The 25,899-nt window shown below is 40.6% G+C and overlaps 1 protein-coding gene across 11 annotated transcripts in view; it reads right to left on the reverse strand.

The window, feature by feature from the left end:
- dnmt3ab (DNA (cytosine-5-)-methyltransferase 3 alpha b) overlaps nt 1-25,899 on the reverse strand; it is a 384,047-nt gene that overhangs the window by 35,984 nt on the left and 322,164 nt on the right. For 8 of the 11 annotated variants that reach the window (XR_008723462.1, XR_008723461.1, XM_055635445.1 and 5 more), the window contains 6 exons: nt 24,122-24,145; nt 22,758-22,870; nt 19,996-20,179; nt 11,373-11,457; nt 4,737-4,882; nt 1,753-1,843 (listed from right to left, as the gene is read on the reverse strand). Coding sequence is in view for 9 of the 11 variants with exons in the window: in XM_055635445.1 (XP_055491420.1) it covers nt 1,753-1,843; nt 4,737-4,882; nt 11,373-11,457; nt 19,996-20,179; nt 22,758-22,870; nt 24,122-24,145 (643 nt within the window). In the remaining 2 variants the exon portion in view is untranslated. The remainder of the gene's footprint in view (nt 1-1,752; nt 1,844-4,736; nt 4,883-11,372; nt 11,458-19,995; nt 20,180-22,757; nt 22,871-24,121; nt 24,146-25,899) is intronic. The other 3 variants (XM_055635449.1, XM_055635444.1, XM_055635442.1) reach the window with 1 other exon arrangement.

Raw genomic sequence — 25,899 nt, forward strand, 5'->3', positions numbered from 1 at the left:
TCGTTCAGACCGTAAGGTCTGAATGACAATAAAGGAATTCAATTCAATTCAATTCAATTCAATTCAGTGAATAACATGATCTTGATTGCCATAGCATACATTCAAACGGCCAATTTATTGGTGCAGTTTATGATAGATAGCAGTGCTCATAATAAGCTGGGTCCTTGCAAAGGAGATTTGTTCAGTGGCTTCAACCAATGCAATCCAATGGGCCTTTGCACATGCAAGAATGGCCACTCTGATATTCTGATACATCTTTGGATTTTATGTGCGAAAATGTGGTGAAGGGAAGAGAGGTCCAGGCAGTCCTCTGTGTCAACATTCAAAGCGGCAGAAGGACAATGCAGCAATGTGGGTGAATGTGAGAAGCCAATCTCCAGGCTTCTGAACACACTGCTTTTTTGAACAACTGGGCAAGTGTGGTTAAGATCAACGTATACATTATCATATTTAATCGTCCAAGGACAGACCCACCAGCCTCACACATTGCTCTGGACGTTACACCTTCATTACTCCCTGACAATCTCTGTCAATTAAAATTCAACCTAGTAATGGAAAAAATGATGTAAAGTACCACTCACAACACAAAACCAGTGGTGCAAATGTGTAGTTTCAACAATCGGCTGTTCTGAGAGTTACAATGCTAACCAATGTCGGAACTCAAAGTTAGTTGCAACACAGGGACCGCGACAGGTGAGATAAAGTTTCACAAGTCCTGTAATCTCTGCTGGTGTACTATGAAAATGGTGTTTACCATATGGCTATCTTGCAGCCTTTCCTATATCACTACTCTTATGCCCTTTTCCCTTCAGGTCAAGAATTGGCATGCAGCTTTTGAGTAAGATAATATCAAACAGCTGTTGTGGAAGACCTTGATATATGCAATCATCAAGTTCAAAGATATCCATTTCCTGTAATATGAACAATAACTTAAAAAATGCGTTGAAACATTGATAACATGGGCAGAGGAGAAGGTGGCCTCAGAACGGAATTGAGTATCAGATGGTATAAAGAGCTGTCACTTGCATGGACATCTAAGAGACTGCAGCATCTAGAGCAACAAGCGATCTGCTGGAGAAACTCAGCAGAAACAGCAGCATTTATGGATGTAATAGTTTAGATGGGGTATCTTGGTCATCATGGACGACCAGGGCTGGATGGCCTGTTTCTGTGCTTTATGACATGATTCATGACACATACCTCCACTATGTGCAAGCTCTGTGCATACAGTTGACTGCCATTTTGGTGAATCGTATGAATTATGCTACAACTTATGCAAGAAATTCCGATACGAAAAAATACACATATTTTGGAATATGTCCCAACAAGAAAACTGATGAACTCCTCGATAACAACTAAATTTAATAAGGTGAATAGCAAATTCTAATTTTTGAATAGAGTTTGGAAAAAAATCAGCATAAACTTTCGTCCTTGATGAGCAAAATCAACATGATTTGCATTGACAACATGACATCTCGGATACATTCAGATCAGTTTGCAATTGGTATCTTTGGATAAACTATTGCTCTTTCTCCTTAAACAATTAAAATCCACATCAGACTGGAACATGAAATCCTTTACCCCAAGTAATATTTTGAAGCATAACTTAGTTGATTCAATGAGTTAATAATCAAGCCATTTGCCTAGCTAAGGAGGAGACGTAAGTCATGAAATAATAAATAATTCAAATAGTTGGGCTAATTGAAGTGAGGTGAATGAGGTGAACAACTGCCAATAATCAAGATAACTCACCATACAGTCCCTTTCTGGCAGGATTCACAATGGATAGATCATTGCAGGGACTTCCACCGATCACCAGGTCAAATGGACCCCACTCCAATAGCTGAACGAGAAAAAAGAACAATACGATTTCCAGCCATATTTATTGCCATAATTATTAAATAACGCTAATTAACTGGCTATAGCTTTGCAAACTGTAAAAATAAATTATTTTCTGATCACGGTTTTATTTTTGTATGTATAGAGATTTTCGGGAAAGATAACACAAATAGAATCTGTGCTCTTCAGGTCATAAGTAATAGGAGCAGAATTAGGCCATTCGGCCCATCAAGTCTACTCTTCCTCCTAACCCCATTCTCCTGATTTCTCCCCATAACCCCAGACACCAGTACAAATCAATTCTTATGATATGAATATATCAATACAACATAAGGTGCTTAGACATGGTCAACTGGAAATTCTTCATCACTTGGAACGTCATGGACAATAGTTGTTACACGCAAGGTTTGATGATCCACTGCTGTGAAATTCCAATGGGCAGAAGCATTGCTCATATGTAATTGCAACAGCTTTGCACACCAGACATGCTCTAACACCATTATTCAGCCCATCTGCACTGGAGAGAGTGTGGATCTCAATCTCAGCTAAATCAGGAGTCCTATTTATTGTTTCTGGAAGTGGAAATGAAGGGGGAGTGGGCAGAGAAGGTTAGTCATGGGAACTAGGACTTTGATAGCAGTGCTGGAGCATCAGGGAGGGTGGAGATCTGTATTCGCTGATCGAGGTACTGTTGAGCTTTGGTGTTTAGCTTAGAGGAGTAATGGGGCCCTGGTTACACCGATGGAGGGGGAGTGAGATTGCTGTGAGAGATAAGTTTAAAATGTAGTTAAAGATATCTGAAGCTGCTTTCCACTGCCAAGGTCCACTGGAGGGGAGGGGAAACGTTTACCGAGTCAGGAGGAAGTGCTTGCAAGTAATTCAAGGTAGCAGATCAGGAGCGCTGGGGATTACTTGGCTAAATACTAATCACAGCAAACCACTCCAAATATTGAAAGGATAAAAAAGTTACAAAAGCAGGAACGGATATTTTAATCTGTAAATTGGATTAGAAGGTACTCATCCTTTCCAGTGTGCACCTGTTGAGAGGAGCTTGGTTATGACTCTGCCGCCAGGAGTTCATTACTGGAAGCAACTTTATGGAAATTGATGGCTAAGTAAGGTTGGGCGGGAACCTTGGGTCAGGAGGTAAAGCTGTGCGCATACACCAATTTATACACAGTCGTCAGAGATACTACATCCCACCTAGCCCTCTGAAATGAATAAAACATCAATGGGCTCACATTTTTCAGGGCTATTATCACTGGGGGTTGTGAGGCTTTGTGTGAAGACCTATATGAAGACCTATAACCCAGTCCTATGACTGGGCAGCTCTCAATCTGGAGGATAAGATTGGATCAACACAATATTTAAAAATAAATTAAAAAATAAATGTTATTTATCCTACTGTGAACTATGCTTTGTGTAATTAAGGCGTATGCTGAGGATGATGCCAAACTCTCATCCAAGTTATTGTAAACTTGAATTTACTGGTTTGCACTGAGCTATCCGTCACCTGCCATAGATAATCAGAATTATTTAAATTTACTTTAAAGTGTCTTAAACCAATTACTGGAGAATTAAGGCATCTAATCACCACGCCATGGAGTGCAGTTAATTGAAGAAAGGGTTTTGAATAATCATTCATCCCAAATCCTTTTCTCTCTTGAGCATCTTCCTAATGTTTGAGCTTCAAACCAAATCTGAAATCCAAAAATATCCAATTCAGACAATTGAATTATTTTTGATTTGGATTTGGAGCATCCAAATAACGACGTTAATCCTATTTCAAAATCATTTGTTGAATTTTCAGTTAAATCTTTTATCAAACCACAAAGCGCAAGCAGCGTTATTAATTTTTTACTTGATTTGAATTTGTGGATACCATGTTTCCTTTAAATTTGTAAATGAACTTCAGAGTTTACATATGTCTACCACAGCACTGAACTCCAAAATGTATTTATTTATTTCATTAATATATATATTTTTATTAGAAGTGATGTACAATAATATACTACACGAATAACATATTCCATGTACAATTTCTTATTTAAAATTTAATAGTAGAGATAAAAAGATATGAAAAGCAAGAAATATAAAGAGAGAGAATATTATATAGCTCGAGAAAGAAAATGAAAAGGTGATGTGCACTAAGCAAGAAGAAAAAGAAAAAGAATAGGAGAGAGAAAAGAGAGAAGAAAAAAAAAAGACAGAAATTGAAAGAGATATGCCTCCTTCATATCTTTATCCACCTCCCACCCGGTTCTGAAACACTTAATTTTTAAGGTTGTGTTGCACCACATGCTTGTAATAAGTCAGTAAATGGAGACCAAATCTTTACGAATTGGTCTGATTTGCCTGATAGGACGAATCTAATATCTTCAAGGTGTAACATTTCTGACATGTTTGAAATCCACATTTTGAGCGTCTGTGTGGGTGCATTTTTCCAGAATTTAAGTATACGTTTTTTTGCCGTTATTAAGCCATAATTAAGTAGACATTTTTTGAAACGAGGTCAGCTTACATCCGTCTTCCATTGATCCGAAGATAATCAGTTCTGTATTGGGGTTCAATTTTATTTTAAATAATTTTGTGAAAATTCCAAAGATTTATTTTTTTAAACTCTTTTGCCTCTTCTACAAAACGCTTTAAAACCAAATATCATTGGTCTTGGACAACCATTTGGCTTCACCTGCCTTATTCTTTCCATCAGCATCAAATTTTGCTTTAAACAAAAAGCATTCAAATATTGAAGCTGCAACCTGCATCAGATATTTAAATCATATTTGAAAATACTTGCAAAACCAAATCTTTTTTTTTGTTTAGCAAATATCGATGTACAAGAAAATTTACTTCCAGATACAGATGCATGGAATCAATATTCAAAAGTATTCACGTACATGTCTGCGAGTAACATTTCGAACATCTCCCACATACATGATCTTCCCCTGGTGTCGGACCATACCCACTGTGATGGAATCATCACAGACTTCGGATGCAATGTAGCGTTCCACTTGTATCCCCAGATCCCTCAGAACTAGCAGCCCTATAAATAGATATATATATATATAGGTTAACCTGAAAAGAATGAAACAGTACAGCTACAACTTAACCCATTTTTCATTGAGAAATTATATTACAATAATGCTCCCTGCACACTATGCCAAGCACAGTTTTGACTCACTCATCAATTTTTACAAAGCACACCCAGCACCTGTTTTTTGGGAACTGAAATATTAAATTGAAAAAAATATTTATATTGATTATAATTTTTAATTCACTTTAAGAGCCATGATTAAACATCTGCTTCAGGCAAAAGCCAAATCTCTGCTGCCTGGCAACAAATTTAAAATACTGAATAAATAATTATAAGAATTATATCAAAAAAATCACCAAAATCTCGATATTCAAATTCAAACATACGTCTGGGAAACAAATATGAATGATACGATTGATTGTTAGTTTCCGATGCTTTAATTGTTAATCAAATATGGATAACATACATATCCAGCAGAGATTCATAACATTGGATTAGAAACATAGAAAATAGGTGCAGGAGGAGGCCATTCGGCCCTTCAAGCCAGCACCGCCATTCATTGTGATCATGGCTGATTGTCCCCAATCAATAACCCGTGCCTGCCTTCTCCCCATATCCCTTGGCTCCACTAGCCCCTAGAGCTCTATCTAACTTAAATCCATCCAGTGACTTGGCCTCCACTGCCCTCTGTGGCAGGGAATTCCATAAATTCACAACTCTCTGGGTGAAAACTTTTTTCTCACCTCAGTCTTAAATGACTTCCCCTTTATTCTAAGACTGTGGCCCTTGGTTCTGGACTCGCCCAACATTGGGAACATTTTTTCTGCATCTAGCATGTCCAGTCCTTTTATAATTTTATATGTTTCTATAAGATACCCCCTCATCCTTCTAAACTCCAGTGAATACAAGCCTAGTCTTTTCAATCTTTCCTCCTATGACAGTCCCGCCATCCCAGGGATCAATCCCGTGAACCTACGCTGCACTGCCTCAATCACAAGGATGTCTTTCCTCAAATTAGGAGACCAAAACTGTACACAATACTCCAGACGTGGTCTCACCAGAGCCCTATACAATTGTATAACAACTTATTACTCCTATACTGAAATCCTCTTGTTATGAAGGCCAACATTCCATTAGCTTTCTTCATTGCCTGCTGTACCTGTAAGCCAACTTTCAGTGACCAGTATACAAGGATGCCCAGGTCTCGCTGCACCTCCCCCTTACCTAACCTAACCCCATTGAGATAATAATGTGCCCCCTTGTTTTTGCCGCCAAAGTGGATAACCTCACATTTATCTATATTATACTGCAACTGCCACGCATCTGCCCACTCACTCAACCTGTCCAGGTCACCCTGCAACCTCCTAACATCCTCTTCACAGTTCACACTGCCACCCAGCTTTGTGTCATCCGCAAACTTGCTAGTGTTGCTCCTAATTCCTTCTTCCAAATCATTAATATATATGGTAAACAGTTGCGGCCCCAACACCGAGCCTTGCGGTACTCCACTCGCCACTGCCTGCCATTCTGAAAAGGACCCGTTCACTCCTAATCTTTGCTTCTGGTCTGCCAACCAATTTTCTGTCAATGTCAACAACCTACCCCCAATACCCCAATTCGAATTGGCTCCATACAAATTGCAGAAACTGAGCACAAAGAAGATCAGCTCCTCTTGTTGTGATAATCACTCTTCATTTAGCAATTTTTAAATTAAAAGAATCCAACATGATTATATAGCTATGCAAAGCTTTTCATTTCAGCTCATGCCGATTGTGCAATATCAACCGAGAATTATTAGTAAAACAACCTAATGTACCCATTCTGAGTGAATATTCTTTAGCAATTTTTCATAATGTTTTACTAAACAAAACAAAAAGTAGAACAAAAATGGAACTGAACCACAGCTTTAACAGATACTCTTATGATACATGCAGTTGCAATTTTCTTACAACTTAGTTGCACAATTTGTTTTCTTTATCCATGGGACATAGGCTTCGGGTAATTTTAGCTTTTAACGTCCGTCTTTGATAACATGAAAAAAAGTCAGCAAATAAAGTAAAAAAGAAAAATCAATCAACATATAGTATAAGCATGAGAAATACCTCATGTTGAGTATATATATTTATGCTTTTATATAATTTCAGCACATAGGTTTCAATGAAAAGGTGGAGAAGCCAGGAGAGAACGAAAGGAATAATCAAAGGGACAAAGAACAGAATATGTTTTTCTCATGCAAATCCTGTGGTGCAGGTCATCTTATGTTTATGGGAAAATTAATGTCAAGAAATTAATTTATGCCTGGCTGTTGTACACTTTAATAACTGTTGATGATCGAGCAAAAATGGATCTTGAAAATGAAGGTAGTTTTCCTCATTGGCTCCTTGGATCACCAAGGATAACCTAAAGATTGATCCAGAAGGCTGAGCCTGATGGTTGCTGCCTTCTGGGGTCAGTCAATTATTTGAGTAAGATCCTGCTCCATCTGTATGAGCTACTCAGACAGCAGATCCAAAAGGATGTGAAACTATGTAAGCAATCAACTAGGTTAAGGAAGCAAATCACAGCGGAACTTGTGTTGCAATACTTTAAAGGTTAAAAAGGAAGGCAAATTATACCACTGGCCTTAGGAAATGGAGTAAAGTACTTCTAAGAATATCAGCCAAAGGCCGAAACGAATGTATTGATAATTGGTCTGCAGAAGTTTTACTAATGCACTGCAGAGAACGTTATTTGTCCACAATGATCACATAAAATTTCTATCAAGCATTTCCAAAGAGTACAAAAAGAGGTGACAGTCTATGCAAGTGTGTACAATGTAGGGTTAGTACTGCATGGACAAGAGTTGGTACGTAGTCTTTGTTGAGAACTGGAATGATAGAGGTTTCTTTGAAGCAGATGGGGACAGTAGATTGTTGAAATGAGACATTGAAGATGTTGGCGACGACTATGGTGAGGTGGTCGGCGCACAATTTCAGAATTAACTAGATGTTGTGTTAAGACAATGACAGACATTGTCTCATTCACATTCCTCTACCATCTTCAAAACATTGTGCTGGATACCTAAGTGAACCAGGAGCCTCACTAATTAATAAAAATTGTGTTTAGATGGAGTACACTCAGCTACTAAGATAGTTTTACTGCCACTAAGATAGTTTAATTGATGCTTGGTCGGGTATTCACTATGGATGCCCAATAATAAAATAATGACATTGCCCCAGAGGAGGTAAGTATATTACGTCACCTCAAGGGCTCATAGAAACATAGAAAAATAGGTGCAGGAGTAGGCCATTCCGCTTTCGAGCCAGCACAGCCATTCAATATGATCATGGCTGATCATCTAAAATCAGTACCCTGTTCCTGCTTTTTTTCCCATATCCCTTGATTCCTTTAGCCCTAAGAGCTAAATCTAACTCTCTCTTGAAATGTTGTGCTTGTCCAGAGCTGACAATTGCATCAGGCACTTATATTGAATAATGCACGTCAATAAGACCTTAAGAAAGGACCTGGTCTTCCACTGGTCACCCATACACCCTTCACCTCCCATTGTTAAATCCTTCCCCAGTGAATGATGAGGAAATACGTAGAAGGAAGTTGAAAAAAAAAAGAAATGTGACTTGATAATGGGAAATTGATCTGTCAGATTCTCGCCTTGGTCTAAATAGAATAAACACCATTTGTCATAAGAAGAGTTTAACATTGCATAAATTTTGTTTGAAGGTATCAAATACTAAATGGTTACAGTTCTCCATCAAATTTGGCTTCAGCCACCGTCCATATATAGGCATCTAAAGCAGTGACAGTTGAATAATGTTCAAGAGGGATCCCTTGAGATTCTTTCTCACTCCAACATAGATCTAAATGACTGTAGCGTCCTTACATGCTGCACTAGAATATTTCTGAAGCAGCTCAAAAGGTTCCCACCACATCCTCAGAGGAGTATCCCAAATGTCTTTCAGCAGCATTTTTGGACAAAAACAAAATTCATAGTAAGATAGTGAGTTGAATGTTTTCTGTCTCTTTTCTTTTAGGGTGGAATTGTCCTCAAATTTTGGGAGTGGGGACCTGAGAAATATGTTGAACATCAATAAAAACAAATACACATGCAACAAATAGCCTAATAACAAGGAAAGGAAAACTTTTTGACAAGACGAGTTACATTATACTAAATTGTATCAGGTATCATGTATGGACTCTTGCCCATGATTCAGTTGAAGACCTACACCAGAGTCTTAACAAAAAATGTTGCGGAATTGTTCTATAGTTGGACTGAGAAACTACAACTTGGACAAGAGATCGTCCAGGTTCTCATGCCTAAGTCACCATACATTGAGATGATGGTCAAATTGTAAAATGCCGCTATTTACCTTACCTGTGTCCACATTCAGTTACTAACTGGTCCAACAAAAGCCTACAATCCTCAATTAATTGTTTATCTGTTGTTTTATTTGTGTTAAAGAATTCTATATTTCCAAACACTGCATGAATAATTGTTTCCTAATTGGAATAAAACCCTCTGCTTTGGCTTTGAATGTCAGCTTATCCTGCACATACACAATGTTGGAAGTGATCAATCTCTGTTCTCATTGTTCTTTCCAAACTCATGCAAACACCAAATCACACTTTAATTTCCTTATTTCATGAAATATAAATTTAGTTTAGGTAATCTCACTTTATATTCAATCCCTTGGGATTCCAGTAACATAACAACAAATTTACACTGCAATCCTTCCAAGGATAATCTATTTTAGCTAGAGTTATCAAATGCTTGAAACAAACTGCAATGAATCATGAGACTAAAATAAACACTACAACTAATCATTATTTTGATCCCACCGTTAAATAATGCAATATTTTTGTGAGCTTTGCAGTGCGAGAGGTAAAGAAGACCTTGCCATAATGGTCTGTAACAGCCCAGACAGTAAATACTATTTTACTTTTAATATATTTAAAGATTTATAAGGTGGGACCAAATATTAGCATTGTGCAGCTGGACTAAGTCAATCCCTGCAGCAGATCACTGCACTTGTTGCTAGTGTTGTTGGAATCATCTCACCTCTTTTGCTTTCCAGCTGCCAACTGGTGGCTAGATCTGCATGAGCCTCAGCTGAGCGGGTCAGGCACTGCAGGAGGGAAGAGTCTGTCAAAGCTAATGATGTGCCTGTCCACATGCTGCCTCACAGTAATTGAGCATGTGATTGGAAAGTTAATAGTGATTAATTGACAGCCCTGATCATAATGTACTCCCTCTGTGGCGTGGTGACTAGAACCATATGTTGGATTCTAGACATAAACTATATAGATGTTGAAAACATTCTTCAATTTATGCTTGCTATTATTTTGCAAAGTTGTTTGGGAATATTTCTGTCTTGAACAAAAAGGCATTGATAAAAGCAATCATGTATTTAAAAATAAGTATTATCTTACCTTTTCCGATCAAATATTAACAACCTTTCCTGAGACTAGCTTCCATAATGCTCATTTTACGGCTCACTGAACAAATGGATGAAGAGTGTTTTGGCTTCTATTATTGTTGAGGAAGATCATAATTAACGTATTGGTCCACAATGTAAGAATTATTATGAGTTTCTCACAGCGATAATGTTCTGTGATGTTGTGACTTTTTGCAACGAGAATTTGTTTAAAATTCTACATTATTCATTGCTATATTCAGAACGGAAGATCAAATGTTATGTAAAATTCAATCTGAAGTTAAGCACAATTACTTTAAACAGAGAGCTAATAGCAATGCACCACCTGAAAAGATGAAATAAATAATGAGATCATCACCATATTCTGAAATTTTGTTTGCTTTACTTGAGGATGTGAATCAGTCTGGCATTCACTGAGAAAGTACTTTCAATTGAATAACCTTTCAAGGTGAGGCAGTTCTGGGTTGGTATATGTCTGTGTTTTATGAGGAATTCGCTGCATCAGATTTTATTCCAGCACCGAAATATGATGGACAAAATTAGCAAATATTGATGTGAGAGTTGCTGTTGTAACTCTTCCTTTGGTTAATCTCTGGTATTCATTTAATATTCTGATTCAATAGCTTTCCAATTAATTACATTTAATAAATAGGCCTCTGATTAACAGGCAATTAGCAAAATTAATAATTACATGATCACTAAAGGAGAGTAAATTGCTGCTGAAAGAAAGCAACGAGACAAGTTCTGCAAGTGAATGAGGGTACAGGTATTATGAAATTTATCTGTTGAGGTTGCAGGGTAGGAGAAGTAACACAACAGTTCCAACTGTAACGATTTTAGATACCTTTCATGTAGAAGTGTGAAACTTTTGAAATGATGGATAGGATTGTGTGTTCTACTCAAAATAAATATCTTGCAGAGTTAGAGATGATACAAAAATAAAAGGTTAGTTCTAATCCTTGAGACTCTTGAAAGGCAGCCATAAATAAAATTTATTATTATTATTATTATTAATAATCAAAAATTATTTTTAGAAATACTCATTGTTAGCACTTGGCTGTATACACTACCTGTGGCAATGCCATCAAAAAGTGACAGTACTCGGACAGGTTTTCTCTTCTCTGCAGCAATGGGCGCGTACAACTTTGGTGGGTCCTGAAAACGTAAAGACATAAATATTCATAGAATTTTGCAAGATACTTCAGAAAAATCCACTGATCCATTAGGTTATGCCAGTGGATCCCCCATCGATGAGCTGATTTCTTGATAAAATGTGAACGATTGGCATTCTTTCTACTGTTGCTGGAGTAACTCAGCACCGAAGCAGTCCCTTTGGCCCAACTCGTCCATGTTGACCAAGATGCCCCATCTAAGCTAGTCCCATTTGCTTGTGTTTGGCCTATATCCCATTCCACGTTTCCTATCTATATACATGTCCAAATGTATTTTAAATGCTGTTATAGTAAAGGAATCCCCAAACGGAGGGGAATCCACGACCTTGCGGAGGCGCGCAGGTATAGTAAGTACTGTGCCTGTAAACACCAGGGAGGCCTTCATGGAGTCCGGAATCGAGGCCGTTGGGCAGCATCTCCCAGCAGCAACGGAGCTGGAGGTGCCGACTGTAAAGGAATTCCCGATCGCAGGGGAATCCCCGACCTCGTGGAGACTCATAAGTACTGTACCTTTAAACACTGAGGAGGGCTTCATGGAGTACGGAAACATGGTGTCTGGCAGGACTACAAGTAAGACTGAAGCGGAGGGGACTTCGGCCCCCTCTCCCTACCATCCTACTGGCCAAAGTACAGTCACTAGAAAACAAAGTGGAAGACTTAAGGGCAAGGCTGCTTTACCAAAGGAAGTTGAAGGAATGCTCTGTGTTCTGTTTCACAGACACATGGCTGACCCCCAGCTCCCCAGACTCAGCGGTCCAGCCTGAAGGGTTCTCCTTCCACCGTATGGACCGTACGCAGGCATCTGCCTCATGGTCAACTCTGCGTGGTGCTCAGATGTGGCAGTCCTATCCAACTCCTGCTCTCCACACCTCGAACATCTGGCGGTGAAGTGCCGCCCCTTCTACCTACCGAGGGAATTCTCCTCCATCATCCTGACCGCGGTCTACATCCCACCCCAGGCTGACGTCCGTCTGGCACTGGGGGAGCTGCACGCCGTGGTCAACAAGCACCAGGCGTCTTACCCCGAGGCATTTACCACCGTAGCCGGGGACTTCAACAAAGCCAACCTTAAGAAATTGCTCCCTAACTTCCACTAACATGTCTCCTGAAGCACCAGAGGACCAAACACCCTCGACCACTGCTACACGACCATCAAGGATGCCTATCGCTCTATCCCTCGCCCTCACTTTGGTAAATCCAACCATTCAGCGGTGCAGCAATTGAAAAGCCACCCCCAGAGGTGAGGACTATGCAGAGCTGGTCAGGGGGGGGGGGTCAGAGGAACAACTCCAGGACAGTTTGGAGTCTGTAGACTGGGCAATGTTCAGGGACTCGGCAATGGACCTGAATGAATATACCACAGTCATTACAGACTTCATTAAGCAATGTGTGGAGGACTTTCAACCTCCCAACAAAAACCTTCCGAGTGTTTCCTAACCAGAAGCCTTGGATGAACCATGAGATTCGCATTTTTCTGAAGACCAGATCCCGGGCATTCAGGTCTGGAGATACAGAGGTCTACAAGAAGTCCAGATACGACCTTGGTAAGGCCATCAAAAAGGCCAAAAGGGACTTCTGCTCAAAGCTGGAGGATGAGACGGATGTTCGGCAACTGTGGCGGGGCTTGAATGCAATCACCTCCTACAAGGCAAAATCAGGAGGCGGCTCAAATGTCAGCGAAGCATCACTCCCTGAGGAGCTCAATGCGTTTTACGCACGCTTTGATAAGGAGAACACTGATGTGCCTTCCCGAGCCCCCATTCGCCGTGATGGTATTTCAGTCACAGTCACAGAGGCCGACCTCAGAAGATCCTTCAGAGGGGTGAACCCTCGGAAAGCGCCTGGACCTGATGGTATATCCGAGCGTGTTTTAAAAACCTGTGCGGACCAACTGGCTGGAGATTTTACGGGCATTTTCAACCTCTCACTTCTGAGGTCTGAGGTTCCCACCTGCTTTAAAAGGGCATCAATAATACTGGTGCCCAAGAAGAGCAAGGTGACGTGCCTCAATGACTATCGACCAGTGGCACTAACGTCTGTGGTGATGAAGTGCTTTGAGAGGCTGATCATGGAGCAAATCAACTCATACCTCGACAAAAACCTGGACCCACTGCAGTTCGCTTACCGCCACAACAGATCAACAGTGGATGTGATCTCGCTGGCTCTCCACTCCGCTCTGGACCACTTGGACAACAAAAACTCATATGTCAGGCTGTTATTCATTGACTACAGCTCGGCATTTAACACAATCATCCCCTCCAAGCTGGTTATCAAGCTCTCAGATCTGGGGTACACAAAAAAGCTGGAGAAACTCAGCGGGTGCAGCAGCATCTACGGAGCGAAGGAAATAGGCAACGTTTCGGGCCGAAACCCTTCTTCAGACTTGGTCTCTGTGCATCCCTCTGCAATTGGATCCACGACTTCCTGATTCACAGACCACAGTCTGTCCGTATTGGTGGAAATGTGTCATCCTTGATAACAATCAGCACAGGAGCACCTCAAGGCTGCGTGCTCATCCCCTGCTTTACTCACTCTGCATGACTGCGTAACCGGACATAGTGCGAACTCCATCATCAAGTTCGCTGATGACACCACTGTTGTGGGACGTATCACTGATGGGGACGAGTCAGAGTATAAAAGAGAGATCGACTGATTGACCAAATGATGCCAGCACAATAACCTGGCTCTCAACACCAGCAAAACCAAGGAACTGATTGTGGACTTCGGAAGGGGTAGGATGGGGACCCACAGTCCCGTTTATATCAATGGGTCGATGGTGAAAAGAGTCAAGAACTTCACATTCCTGGGCGTGCATTTTTCCGAAGATCTCTCCTGGTCCCAGAACACCGATGCAATCATAAGTGATATGGATATGTGAATCATGTCACGACCAGTGGATTTTAGCTGATATCCACGATATACAGCTTAATTACCTTTGAACATATAAATCAAGAAAATTGGATAGAAACATGAAATGTCAGCATGTCGCATTCAGACACTTAGCTGGGAAAAGGGTTTATGGTCTCTCAGCATCCTTAAAATGCAGAAGCCCATCTACATTCACTGGATATGGGAAGAAAGCACTTTGGCAAAAACGTTGTCCTCTTTTGCAGGTATGTTTTCTTCAACTACAGAAACAACTATTCAAACTCTAGGAAAGTGCATGTGAATTCATATTTACAGATAAACCCATGCAAATAACATAACTAAGGATATCTTCAGATTTGGAGACATGATCATGGCTGATCATCCACAATCAGTGCCCGTTCCTGCCTTCTCCCCATATCCCTTGACTCCGTTATCTTTAAGAGCTCTCTCTTTAAAGCATCCAGAGAACCGCCCTCTGAGGCAGCGATTTCCACACTCACAACTCTCTGTGTGAAAAAGTATTTCCTCATCTCTGTTCTAAATGGCTTATCCCTTATCCTTAAACTGTGGCCCCTGGTTCTGGACTCCCCCAACATCGGGAACATATTTCCTGCCTCTAGCGTGTCCAAACCATTAATAATCCTATGTTTCAATAAGATGCCCTCTCATCCTTCTAAATTCCAGAGTATACAAGCCCAGCCGCTCCATTCTATCAACATATGACAGTCCCTCCATGCCGGGAATTAACCTTGTGATTACGCTGCACTCCCTCAATAGCATGAAAGTCCTTCCTCAAATTTGGAGACCAAAACTACACACAATACTCCAGGTGTGGTCTCACTAGGGCCCTGTACAACTGCAGAAGGACCTATTTGCTCCTACACTCAAGGGACTGATAAACAAGGACCCCCAGATCACATTGTACTTCCCCTTTTCCCAACGACACCTTCTGCCTTCCTGTTTTTGCCACCAAAGAGGATAACCTCACATTTATCCACATTAAACTGCATCTGCCCACTCACCCAACCTGTCCAAGTCACCCTGCATCCTCATTGCATCCTCCTCACAGTTCACACTGCCACCCATCTGCAAATTTGCTAATGTTACTTTTAATCCCTTCATCTAAGTCATTAATATATATTGTGAATAGCTGCGGTCCCAGCACTGACCCTTGCAGTACCCCACTAGTCATTGCCTGCCATTCTGAAAATGACCCGTTAATCCCTACTCTTTGTCTGCCAACCAATTTTCTATCCATGTCAGCACCCTGCCCCCAATACCATGTGCTCTAATTTTGCCCACTAATCCCCGATGTGGGACCTTATCAAATGCTTTCTGAAAGTCCAGGTACACTACATCCACTGGCTCTCCCTTGTCCATTTTCTCAGTTACATCATCAAAAAATTCCAAATGTGTCGCTATCCAAATGTTCGGCTATCTCATCTTTTATAATTGACTCCAGCATCTTCCCCACCACCGATGTCAGGCAAACTGGTCTATAATTCAATTTTTTCTCTCTCCCGCCTTTCTTAAAAAGTGGCATAACATTAGCTACCCTCCAACCCACAGGAACTGATCCTGAATCTACAGAACATTGGAAAATGATCACCAATGCGTCCATGATTTTTAGAGCCACTTCCTTAAGTACCCTGGGATGCAGACCATCAGGCCCTGGGGATTTATCAGCCTTCAGTCCCATCAGTCTACCCAACACCATTTCCTGCCTAAAGTGAATTTCCTTCAGTTCCTCCATCACCCTAGATCCTCTGGCCACTTCTATATCAGGGAGATTGTTTGTGTCCTCCTTAGTGAAGACGGATCCAAAGTATCTGTTCAACTCGTGTGCCAATCCTGGTTCCCCATAATAACTGCATTTCGTTGTCTCTGTACTGTACACTGACAATGACAATTAAAGTTGAATCTGAATCTGAATCTGAATCTAAATTCCCCCTTTTCAGTCTTCAATGGTCCAATTTTGGTCTAAACTAATTTTGTTTCCTCTTCACATACCTACTGAAGCTTTTAACTATCCTCCTTTATATTCTTAGCTAGCTTACCTTCATATCTCATCTTTTCTCCCCGCATTGCCTTTTACAAGATACAAGATACATTTATTTGTCACATGTACCAGTTTTTACAGTGAAATGTGTGGTCACCATACAGCCACACGAATAAAAAAAGAACACATACACGATAGGCTCCAACATAAAACATCCCCACACAGCAGAATCAAAGTTTCCCACTGTGAGTTATCTTTCTCTGATGTTCTTTGATGTTCACCCGTGGTTGGGGCCTCCCGAGCCCGCCGCAGTCGCCGCTACGGGCGGCCCGATGCTCAGGCCCACTCGCTGGGATGATGGAACTCCAACATCGGAACGGGAGAACAACTTCAGCGGCTTGGATTTTCTGAATCGGCCACTTCCTACCGGAGACGGCGGCTCCCGGAGTCCACAGGCTGCGCGAGGCCTCGGCAAAGGGATCCCAGGACTCCGCGATGTTGAAGTCAGCGCCGCCCGCGCTGGGAGCTCTACGAACCACAGATCCGCGATGTTGATGCTTCAGGCCCAACACTCCGGAGCTTCAAACGGCGATCCAGGTTAGGAATTGCCTGCTCTGCGGTGAATCCAGCGCTGCGCCGCCGCTGCTGAAGTTACCTTCTTAGTTATCTGTATCTTCTTAGTTTATCTCCTTAGTTATCTTATGTTGCTCTTTAAAAGTTACCCAATCCTCTGGCTTCCCACTCATCTTTGCTATGTTATACTTTTATTTTTATATAGTCCCTGACTTCCCTTGTCAGCCACGGTCGCCCCTTACACCCCTTGGAATCTTTCTTCCTCTTTGGAATGAACTGATCCTGCACCTTCTGTATTATTCCCAGATATACCTGCCATTGTTGTTCCACTGTCATCCCTGCAAGGGTATCTTTCCAGTCAACTTTGGCCAGCTCCTCCCTCATGGCTCTATAGTCCCACGTAAGGTGCCTGATTAATCTTTGAAAGAAGGAATATCCTGTGGCATACAGTTTCCCTTTCAGCTTCTTGATTCTGTCTACTTGCAAGAAACTTAAAAAGTATAGGAAAGAACTGCTGATGCTGGTTTAAATCGAACTTCTGGTTCAGATGTCTAAAGATGGGTCTCGATCTGAAACGCCACCCATTCCTTCTCTCCAGAGATGTTGCCTGACCCGCTGAGTTACTCCAGCATTTTGTGTCTACCTTTAACTTAAAAAGTATTTCACCTGAATACATGCTATTTCTTTCATCATTTTGAAAACCTAAATTATATATAATTTCAAAGCATAGCATCTCCAATGAAAAAAGATTCAGCACATCAAGCCCATCCTGATAATGATAGTTCTCAGACTAAATATGAATCCAGCTTTTGAAACATGTAGGTTTGGATTTTGTTCTGAGTGGCCAATGTTTTATGCATGCCATTCCTTATATTTGCAAAATAAGCTTGTGCACTGAAAATTCTCCATTTGCAAAGTAATCAGATAATTGAATGTTCATTACAAAGCATCTTGGACTTATGTGAAGACATAAAAACCAACACGAATCTACTGCCCAATTAGACTGAAGAAATGATAAAGATGCTAAATGCCTGAACAAGGAAGTGCCAGGGCGAATACTTAATTGAATGTTTGAACAAGTGCAGAAAGCAAATTAAAACAATGGAATTAAGGCATCAAGAGGGAGAGAGATGCATATGAAACAAACATACAAGCAACATTTTGAGCAAAAACAGTGAAGGGTCCCAACCCTAAACTGTCTGTCCTATTCATTCCACAATTGCTTCTTGGTCTGCTGAGCTTCTCCAACACTTTGTTTTTTGCTCAGGATTACAGCATCTGCAACTCCTGTGCCTCCAAACAGCATTTGGAAATGACCAATAATGAGAATCTGAAGATGTAAGCTATAATATCTGTAAATGTAAATATTCATGTATTCATGTTATTTTTGCTTTTATTTTGTCTCTCTAACCCCCATCTTTCTTTTCCTCTTTTCCTTTACGTAATTTGCATATATACTAAAAGCCCTGTCCCACGGTACTAGTTCATTCCAAGAGCTCTCCCGAGTTTAAAAAAAATTAAACTCGTGGTAGCACGGAGAATGAACGTAGCGGGTACGTCGGAGCTCGGGGACGTCTCTTAACGCTAACGGCAGGTACTCGGGAAGACTCGCTAATGGCAGGTAAGCACGGGAAGATTCGTGAAGATTTTTCAACATGATGAAAAATGTCCATGAGAGTCCCGAGTACCGACGAGTGGCCATTACCGTAAATCTCCGAGTTCGAATCAGGGCAAACTCGGGGGAACTCTTGGAATGAACTCGTACCGTGGGACGTGGCTTTAAATAGTCTTCTTCATACTTTTGGTGGCACCTTAATGATAACATGCCCAATGTGCCCTCTCACACTTTGCTACCTGAAAGGAGATAAATATGAAGGGTTATGTAGAATGCTGCAAACTCAATACACAATTTCCAACTTTCTAAAAACTGCCACTAATTGAACTTTGACAGCCCTTTCATGTAAACAGGTGATATGAAACTCACTAAAACACCTCTTCCCTTCTAGGGTAAGTTGATGTCGAGCTGAGAGTGGCACAGCAGAAGCAGTAGGGCACAAGGAGGGAGAGGATAATCCCTCACCCCACAATCTATTGTGATTAACATTGGGGACCTATGTAAACATACACACCCTTCTTGACGTTTCAGTCACCACAGTCCTATATTTACATCTGTCTCATTTCACATAGACACCTGACTAGACTCGAATAAGACACCTATTGCTGGGGAAGGATGCTCATTTCACGGCAATGGACATCCATTCCTTGAGGGTGCGGTCACCTTTGTTCCTGATGCAGAATAGAATGAACATTTTGATGAGGTATTCTCCAGAAAAAATGATCCAGATAAGTATAATCAAATGCTTGGTGCATTGATAGGCCTGCAAGTTTGCAACTGTCTCTTTCTTCCACCCCTCCTTCTCCGTTGTTCAGTAGTTTCTTCTGCACTACACAACATTTTCCAGACATGCTGTTTTCCGAGAAGAATGCTAAATAATGTAACCATGTTGGGGTGAGAATAAAAGACACAAAAGTGCTGGAGTAACTCAGCAAGTCAGGCAGCATCTCTGGAGGACATGGATAGATGGCGTTACAAATCGGGACTCTTCTTCAGTGATTGTAGTACGAGGGAGAAAGCTGGAAGAGAAGTGAGGGCAGGACAAAGCCAGGCAAATGATGCCATGATAGGTGGATACACACAAGGGGTGAGAGTAGTGTTGACAAGTCTTGGAGTCAAGTCCGTTTGCACCTAGCTCATCAAACCCAACATTAATAAGATCATGATGCTGCTTCATAATTACAAACCTCTGCAATCATTACTATCTTAACATACCAGAAAGCAAGTTGTCTCAGTTATTACGTGTGCAATCATAGAAATTCCTCCGGTGGTGCCTGTTCCAGATTTCTACAGCTTGTTGGTAAAGAGGACTCCCGATACCATTCTTGAATGGCCTGACCCCCTATTCTGAACACCTGATGAGAGGCTAGATCTTCTTTTCTATCTCATCCTATCCTTCAAATATTTCATCAACCTCAGTTATACAACATGTTGGCAGAGTTTCAAGACACATAAAAAAAACTTACAAATTCTTGGTCGTGGTTATTAGCAAAAAAATGTTGGAGCCGTATTGGCCAATCATCCCTCCGTCTTAGCAGTCCAAATATCTCTTTGTGATTGCACATGTAACAGTTCCAGGGGTCTTCTTTAATTGCTGCCTGTGCAGCTCCTGGTCCGACTAGTAGGTCCACACACTCCACACAGAAGCATCTGCAAGCAACAGAAAACAGATATCATCACTACAAGAGAAAGTGACCAGAATGGTGGTCTCCGCAGATGTGGTGGGTTAAGAAAACACCTATGCCAAGATTTTCAGCAAAAACTTCCTAGGACTTTCTTAGTTTTTAAGAACAAACACAAGACAATTGAAATAAAAAACGGTGGGTACATCAATTCAAAATGTCAAGACTGAATTGTAATAACTACTCATTAAATGAACAAGAAATTAAAAATGAAACATTTCTGCTGTTTATTGATTGTTGCAGATCACAATGCACTTTCGCACATATTAGCCTTGAGTCTTGAGAATAAATAAAGTATTCTCAGCAATTATTCTGGACGAGAATAATGAACAATAATCTGCAAACTACTGAGTGCTGTAATCACACAAAACACATTGCACAAAACACAAATTTTCTTCTACCTTTTAAACAGAGAAATTCAACCACCATCACAAGCCGCGGCACTGATTTTTCCTCTCTGATACATTCCATTTTACCTGCTACTCTCATTTCATTCTATAATGTCATACTTTCCTGATTTAGCAGTGATGATTCCCAGTACAATTAAACTCATTGAGCCCATATCACCATAACAGGCATGACAACAAGTAATGGCTAAAAACTGTCTCTCTTATATTGTTGTTGAATTAATGATTGAATGGCAGAGTAGAATCAATGGGCCAAATGGTCTAATTCTCCTCCTATGGCTTATATAATGGTTCATTACTTTCAGTACCATGAACTCCTTGTTTGATTGGGAGTTCAAATCACTCCCATGCTGTATTATACGAATCTATCTGGACAACATGGCCAAATGAAATGTCAATAGCTAATTCAAGTGGGACAACAGGAAGTGAGGCTGGGGAAGTTGGTGAGAAGGACACAGAGCGTATGATGGGATAATAGTTTTGTAGCAAGCAGGTACAGCAGGCAGTGAAGAAATCGAATGGCATGTTGGCCTTCAAGAGGAGTTGAGTATAGGAGCAAAGAGGTCCTTCTGCAGTTGTACAGGGCCCTAGTGAGACCACACCTGGAGTACTGTGTGCAGTTTTGGCCCCCTAATTTGAGGAAGGACATTCTTGCTATTGAGGGAGTGCAGCGTCGGTTTACAAGGTTAATTCCCGGGATGGCGGGACTGTCATATGATGAGAGAATGGAGAGGCTGGGCTTGTATACTCTGGAATTTAGAAGGATGAGAGGGGATCTTATTGAAACATATAAGATTATTAAGGGTTTGGATACGCTAGAGGCAGAAACATGTTCCCGATGTTGGGGGAGTCCAGAACCAGGGGTCACCGTTTAAGAATAAGGGGTAAGAACAGAGATGAGGAAACACTTTTTCACACAGAGAATTGCGAGTCTGTGGAATTCTTTGCCTCAGAGGGTGGTGGAGGCCAGTTCTTTGGATACTTTCAAGAGAGAGCTAGATAGGGCTCTTAAATATAGCAAAGTCAGGGGATATGGGGAGAAGGCAGGAACGGGGTACTGATTGTGGATGATCAGCCATGATCACATCGATGCTGGCTCGAAGGGCCTACTCCTGCACTATTGTCTTTCTTACCAATGATTATTTAGACAATAATGTGCATTTTACAAGACTAACATTCTGACAACACAGAGGCATTGAAGGTTGTGCTGAACAGGATTAGTACATCTTTGGAAGTTCAAATCCTTGTGATTGGTATTGTTGAATTGACAAGCAGAACTGGGAAAAAATGACAATGGAAGAGATGGAGCATGTAGCTCATGGAGAGGAGAATATTGAGAATATCTGGATATTCTTGAAGTGAGTAAGTTATCTGGACCAGATGGGATACATCATGTGTGGCTGTGGAAAGTCATTGTGAAGTTCCTAGACGCAAAGATGGGAATCATAGCACCTTTGTTCAATAAGGGGTGTTAGGATGTGCCGGGGAACTGCAGGCTGATTGTTTTAAGATTAATGATGGTTAAGCTTTTGGAGACAACATTCAACGTAAAATAAACGTGGATACTTGCAGAAATTATAGGCAAATTGTGTTTGATTAATCTGAACTTTTTCACGAGGTTACAGAGGGGGTCATGTAAAGGACTTTTGATAAAGTTTCATTACTTAAGTTGGTTAACAAAATTAAGGCTATATTGCAGAATAAATGGGTCAGTGGCAGTTGTAAACAGAAGACAGAGTCAAAGCAAATAGTTGGTTTTCAGAAAGGAGGATGGTAATCATTGGTGTTTCTTAGTGGTTACTACTGTTTTGGATATGGGTGTGTTGGGTAAAATTTCCAGATTTTCATATGACATTTTTAAGCAGAATTGTAGCAAACAGTGAGGATAATGGTAGTCACAAGGATGTGACATATTCGTGAGTAATCTGTCACAAGCTTTGGAAAGTGTACCATCCTTATTAATCCTTCTGCATAGCAATTGTATTCTCTGCCTCACAAACAAGAACTGAACATAGCACAAAGGATGTGGTCCAATCAGTGCCATAACATGTAACATTGCCTTGCAACAGGGTCCAACAAATTGATTTTGAAATCTGCATTCTTCTTCTCCTTTTCGTTGTATAACTAAATGGCTCGTACCTGCAGCAATTATTGTTTCCGCACATGAGTACCTCCCTGCCCCCACAGCAGATGGTACAGTAGGACTGGTAACCATCATCATCGTACTGGTATGCACATTCCAAGAAGCAGTTCTGAAAACAACCACAACACCATTAGGAATTTCACAATCATAGCAATCAGTTGCATTTTCTTTAACCTTTCGGTGCACCTCAAAATCATTGTGATCTAGTGCAATGGTGTTGACTCATGGACTATCAGTGTCACTCAGTGCTAGCAGCATATCTTCAAATGGCTTCACTCATTCCTCTGCAAAATTGTCCACCACATTAAGCTTAGATTAACATTAAATTATACTTGCAATTTATAAATAACGGCCCAAATATTAGCATTCTCTTGGGAGAGCCTGGTGGCTTTTATGTACCCAGATGCCACTTACAAAGCTTTAGGATATGGGTTCTGGCCTGCTAACCTGCTGGGGCATCTGAGGTAGAGACAAGGTGCTTGCCAGCAGGGAGGGAGAATCGGAGGTTAAGTAAATCTGTGGTGCCCTCAAGCACATCCTAGAAGCCAACTCAAAGAGTGACATTGGTAGAGGCCTGAAACAGGCTCCCGGCCCGTCCTCTCAGTCAGGAAATGGTGGGCGAAGACCTAGAGAAAGGAAAAAAGAGGACTGAAAAAGATAATAATTCTCTTAAAAGGGATATGCCCATGGTGGTGGTGGAAAGGGTTATATTTTTTTATGTGTGTCCCACAGTGATAGGTTTGAAATTAATGCAAAAAAACTATTCAGAAGTAATCAGAATATCCACTATAATTGTTTCAGAGTTTGATACAAGCAGATGCAAAATAGACATGAAGTGGGGAAGAATTTTACACACATTAAGTAACTTCCCCCTTTCATTTTACTTTTCACATCTGTCTATTATGATGAAAGATGCCCAGAACTCATTGCCAGTTTTCACATACTCTTGTTGTAAGCCCAATACTGTGTGGCACACACCGATGTGGGGAAGTGGAAGTAATCTTATATTTAAGTACTTCCTCCCCCCACTCCATAATATTCCCCATTAACACTTTTGAGTACTTGCCGTTCCTTGCAGCTTTCACAGTATGCACTTCGGGCCCTATTTTCAAACCTGTTGCTGTTCTGAAATGTTATTTGCAGAGTGTTTGTTTTGCACAAGTTGCATTTGCATAAGATTTAATGATAATTGTTTTGCCCATTTTCTGGGGAACAGTGCATTGCAGTTGCACAAAAAAACTTCTGCAAAGATTTTCCGCAGTTTTTGGAGATGATTCCCGTGGGATTATCGCACTGAGGATGCGACATTTGAATCCCATAAACTGCCGCAAATTGTCAGGTTTGCGTGAACATGACTTACCCCAGTTTTAGCTTGTCGCAAGCCCTGCAGAGACAAGAAACATACATTAAAATAAAAAAAAGTGAATTTGTTTTACAAATGACAAGGCATATGTATGTGTCTTGGGAAACAGAACAATGCACAAGAAATAACCTCACTCAGAGGGGTCATCTTCCCAACTGTTGATGGTGTTTGGAAGGGCTGACATTGTCTTCTGTTTCAATTTATTCTCCTGTAATAATTTCTTGATTCAACAGGATGAAAAAAGTTGATTTGTCCATGTGCAACGATGTGCAAGTTTAAAAAAAACGTCCCAAAAATCTTCAAAATGAAAATTTCTCAAATGTTCTGCAGTGCATCTCTGCAAGCTGAGTAGTCATTGCGCAAACAAATAATGCAAACCTTTGAAAATAGGGCCCATCGTATTTCACTTAATGTGACCATGAATTGGTGAGTAGCATAAGCTAATTTGGAGAGCTGTGTGAAAGCATGCATCAGGTCTTTGTCACATTCTTCCTCGAACAAAATCTTCAATAAAAATATTTTTATTCTCATGTCGAAGGTACCCAACAGCCCTCAAAGGTTTTTATCCCTTATGATAGCTTTGCTTACATTTAGAATGTGTTACAACCTGTGAATTACCAATTATAGGAAGGATGTCAACAAAATAGAGAGAGTACAGAGGAGATTTACTAGAATGTTGCCTGGGTTTCAGCAACTAACTTACAGAGAAAGGTTGAACAAGTTAGGGCTTTATTCTTTGGAGCGCAGAAGGTTAAGGGGGGACTTGATAGAGGTCTTTAAAATGATGAGACGGATAGACAGAGTTGACGTGGATAAGCTTTTCCCACTGAGAGTAGGGAAGATTCAAACAAGGGGACATGACTTGAGAATTAAGGGACAGAAGTTTAGGGGTAACATGAGGGGGAGCTTCTTTACTCAGAGAGTGGTGGCTGTGTGGAATGAGCTTCCAGTGAAGGTGGTGGAGGCAGGTTCGTTTTTATCATTTAAAAATAAATTGGATAGTTATATGGACGGGAAAGGAATGGAGGGTTATGGTCTGAGCGCAGGTATATGGGACATGGGGAGAATACGTGTTCGGCACGGACTAGAAGGGTCGAGATGGCCTGTTTCCGCGCTGTAATTGTTATATGGTTATATGGTTATTGGCTGTGAACAGTTATTAATGAAATTATCAATTATTTAAAGATTATTTACAGGTTGAAAAAATCAGTCTCTTTCTGGAAGTAAACAACTAGAATTAATCAACCGGCACTATTACTTGTTAAATATATGAAGATGTACCTTTATAAATATTTTAAAATACTTTCAAAATGCTGCAATGCGTTCCTGAGTCAAAACAAATATTACGGTTTGCAAAATGTGAATTAATTTCAGCAAAACTTAAGAAAAACTTTGCAAAATCAACATAACTTTAAATGGAAATTGTGCCTGAGAGAACCAACTACACCCCAAATAGAAACTCCAGGCCAGACAAAAAATAAAGTGAAAATTTAACTGTTAGAAAGCAAAAAGCTTTGGGGATCAGAAATTCAGGCGGCAGGTCAAGCAAATTCACATGGGGCCAAACAAATGCAATTAATGACTTATTTTCCCATGAGGTTACTTTGTTCCGATAACAAAATCAAGTATTTACAGTTAGGCATAAAACATCAAGATTTAAGAGTTTTATGATGTCATCTTGTTGATAATCTCCATCTGGAATTCCTGCAGGGATTCTCCAATGGCAAAGTAGTGGTGCACATTGAGATATGTGTAGACATGCAATAGTGTCTAAT

Source organism: Leucoraja erinacea, chromosome 5 (assembly GCF_028641065.1).
Source record: "Leucoraja erinacea ecotype New England chromosome 5, Leri_hhj_1, whole genome shotgun sequence".
In the NCBI taxonomy this organism is placed as follows: domain Eukaryota; kingdom Metazoa; phylum Chordata; class Chondrichthyes; order Rajiformes; family Rajidae; genus Leucoraja; species Leucoraja erinaceus.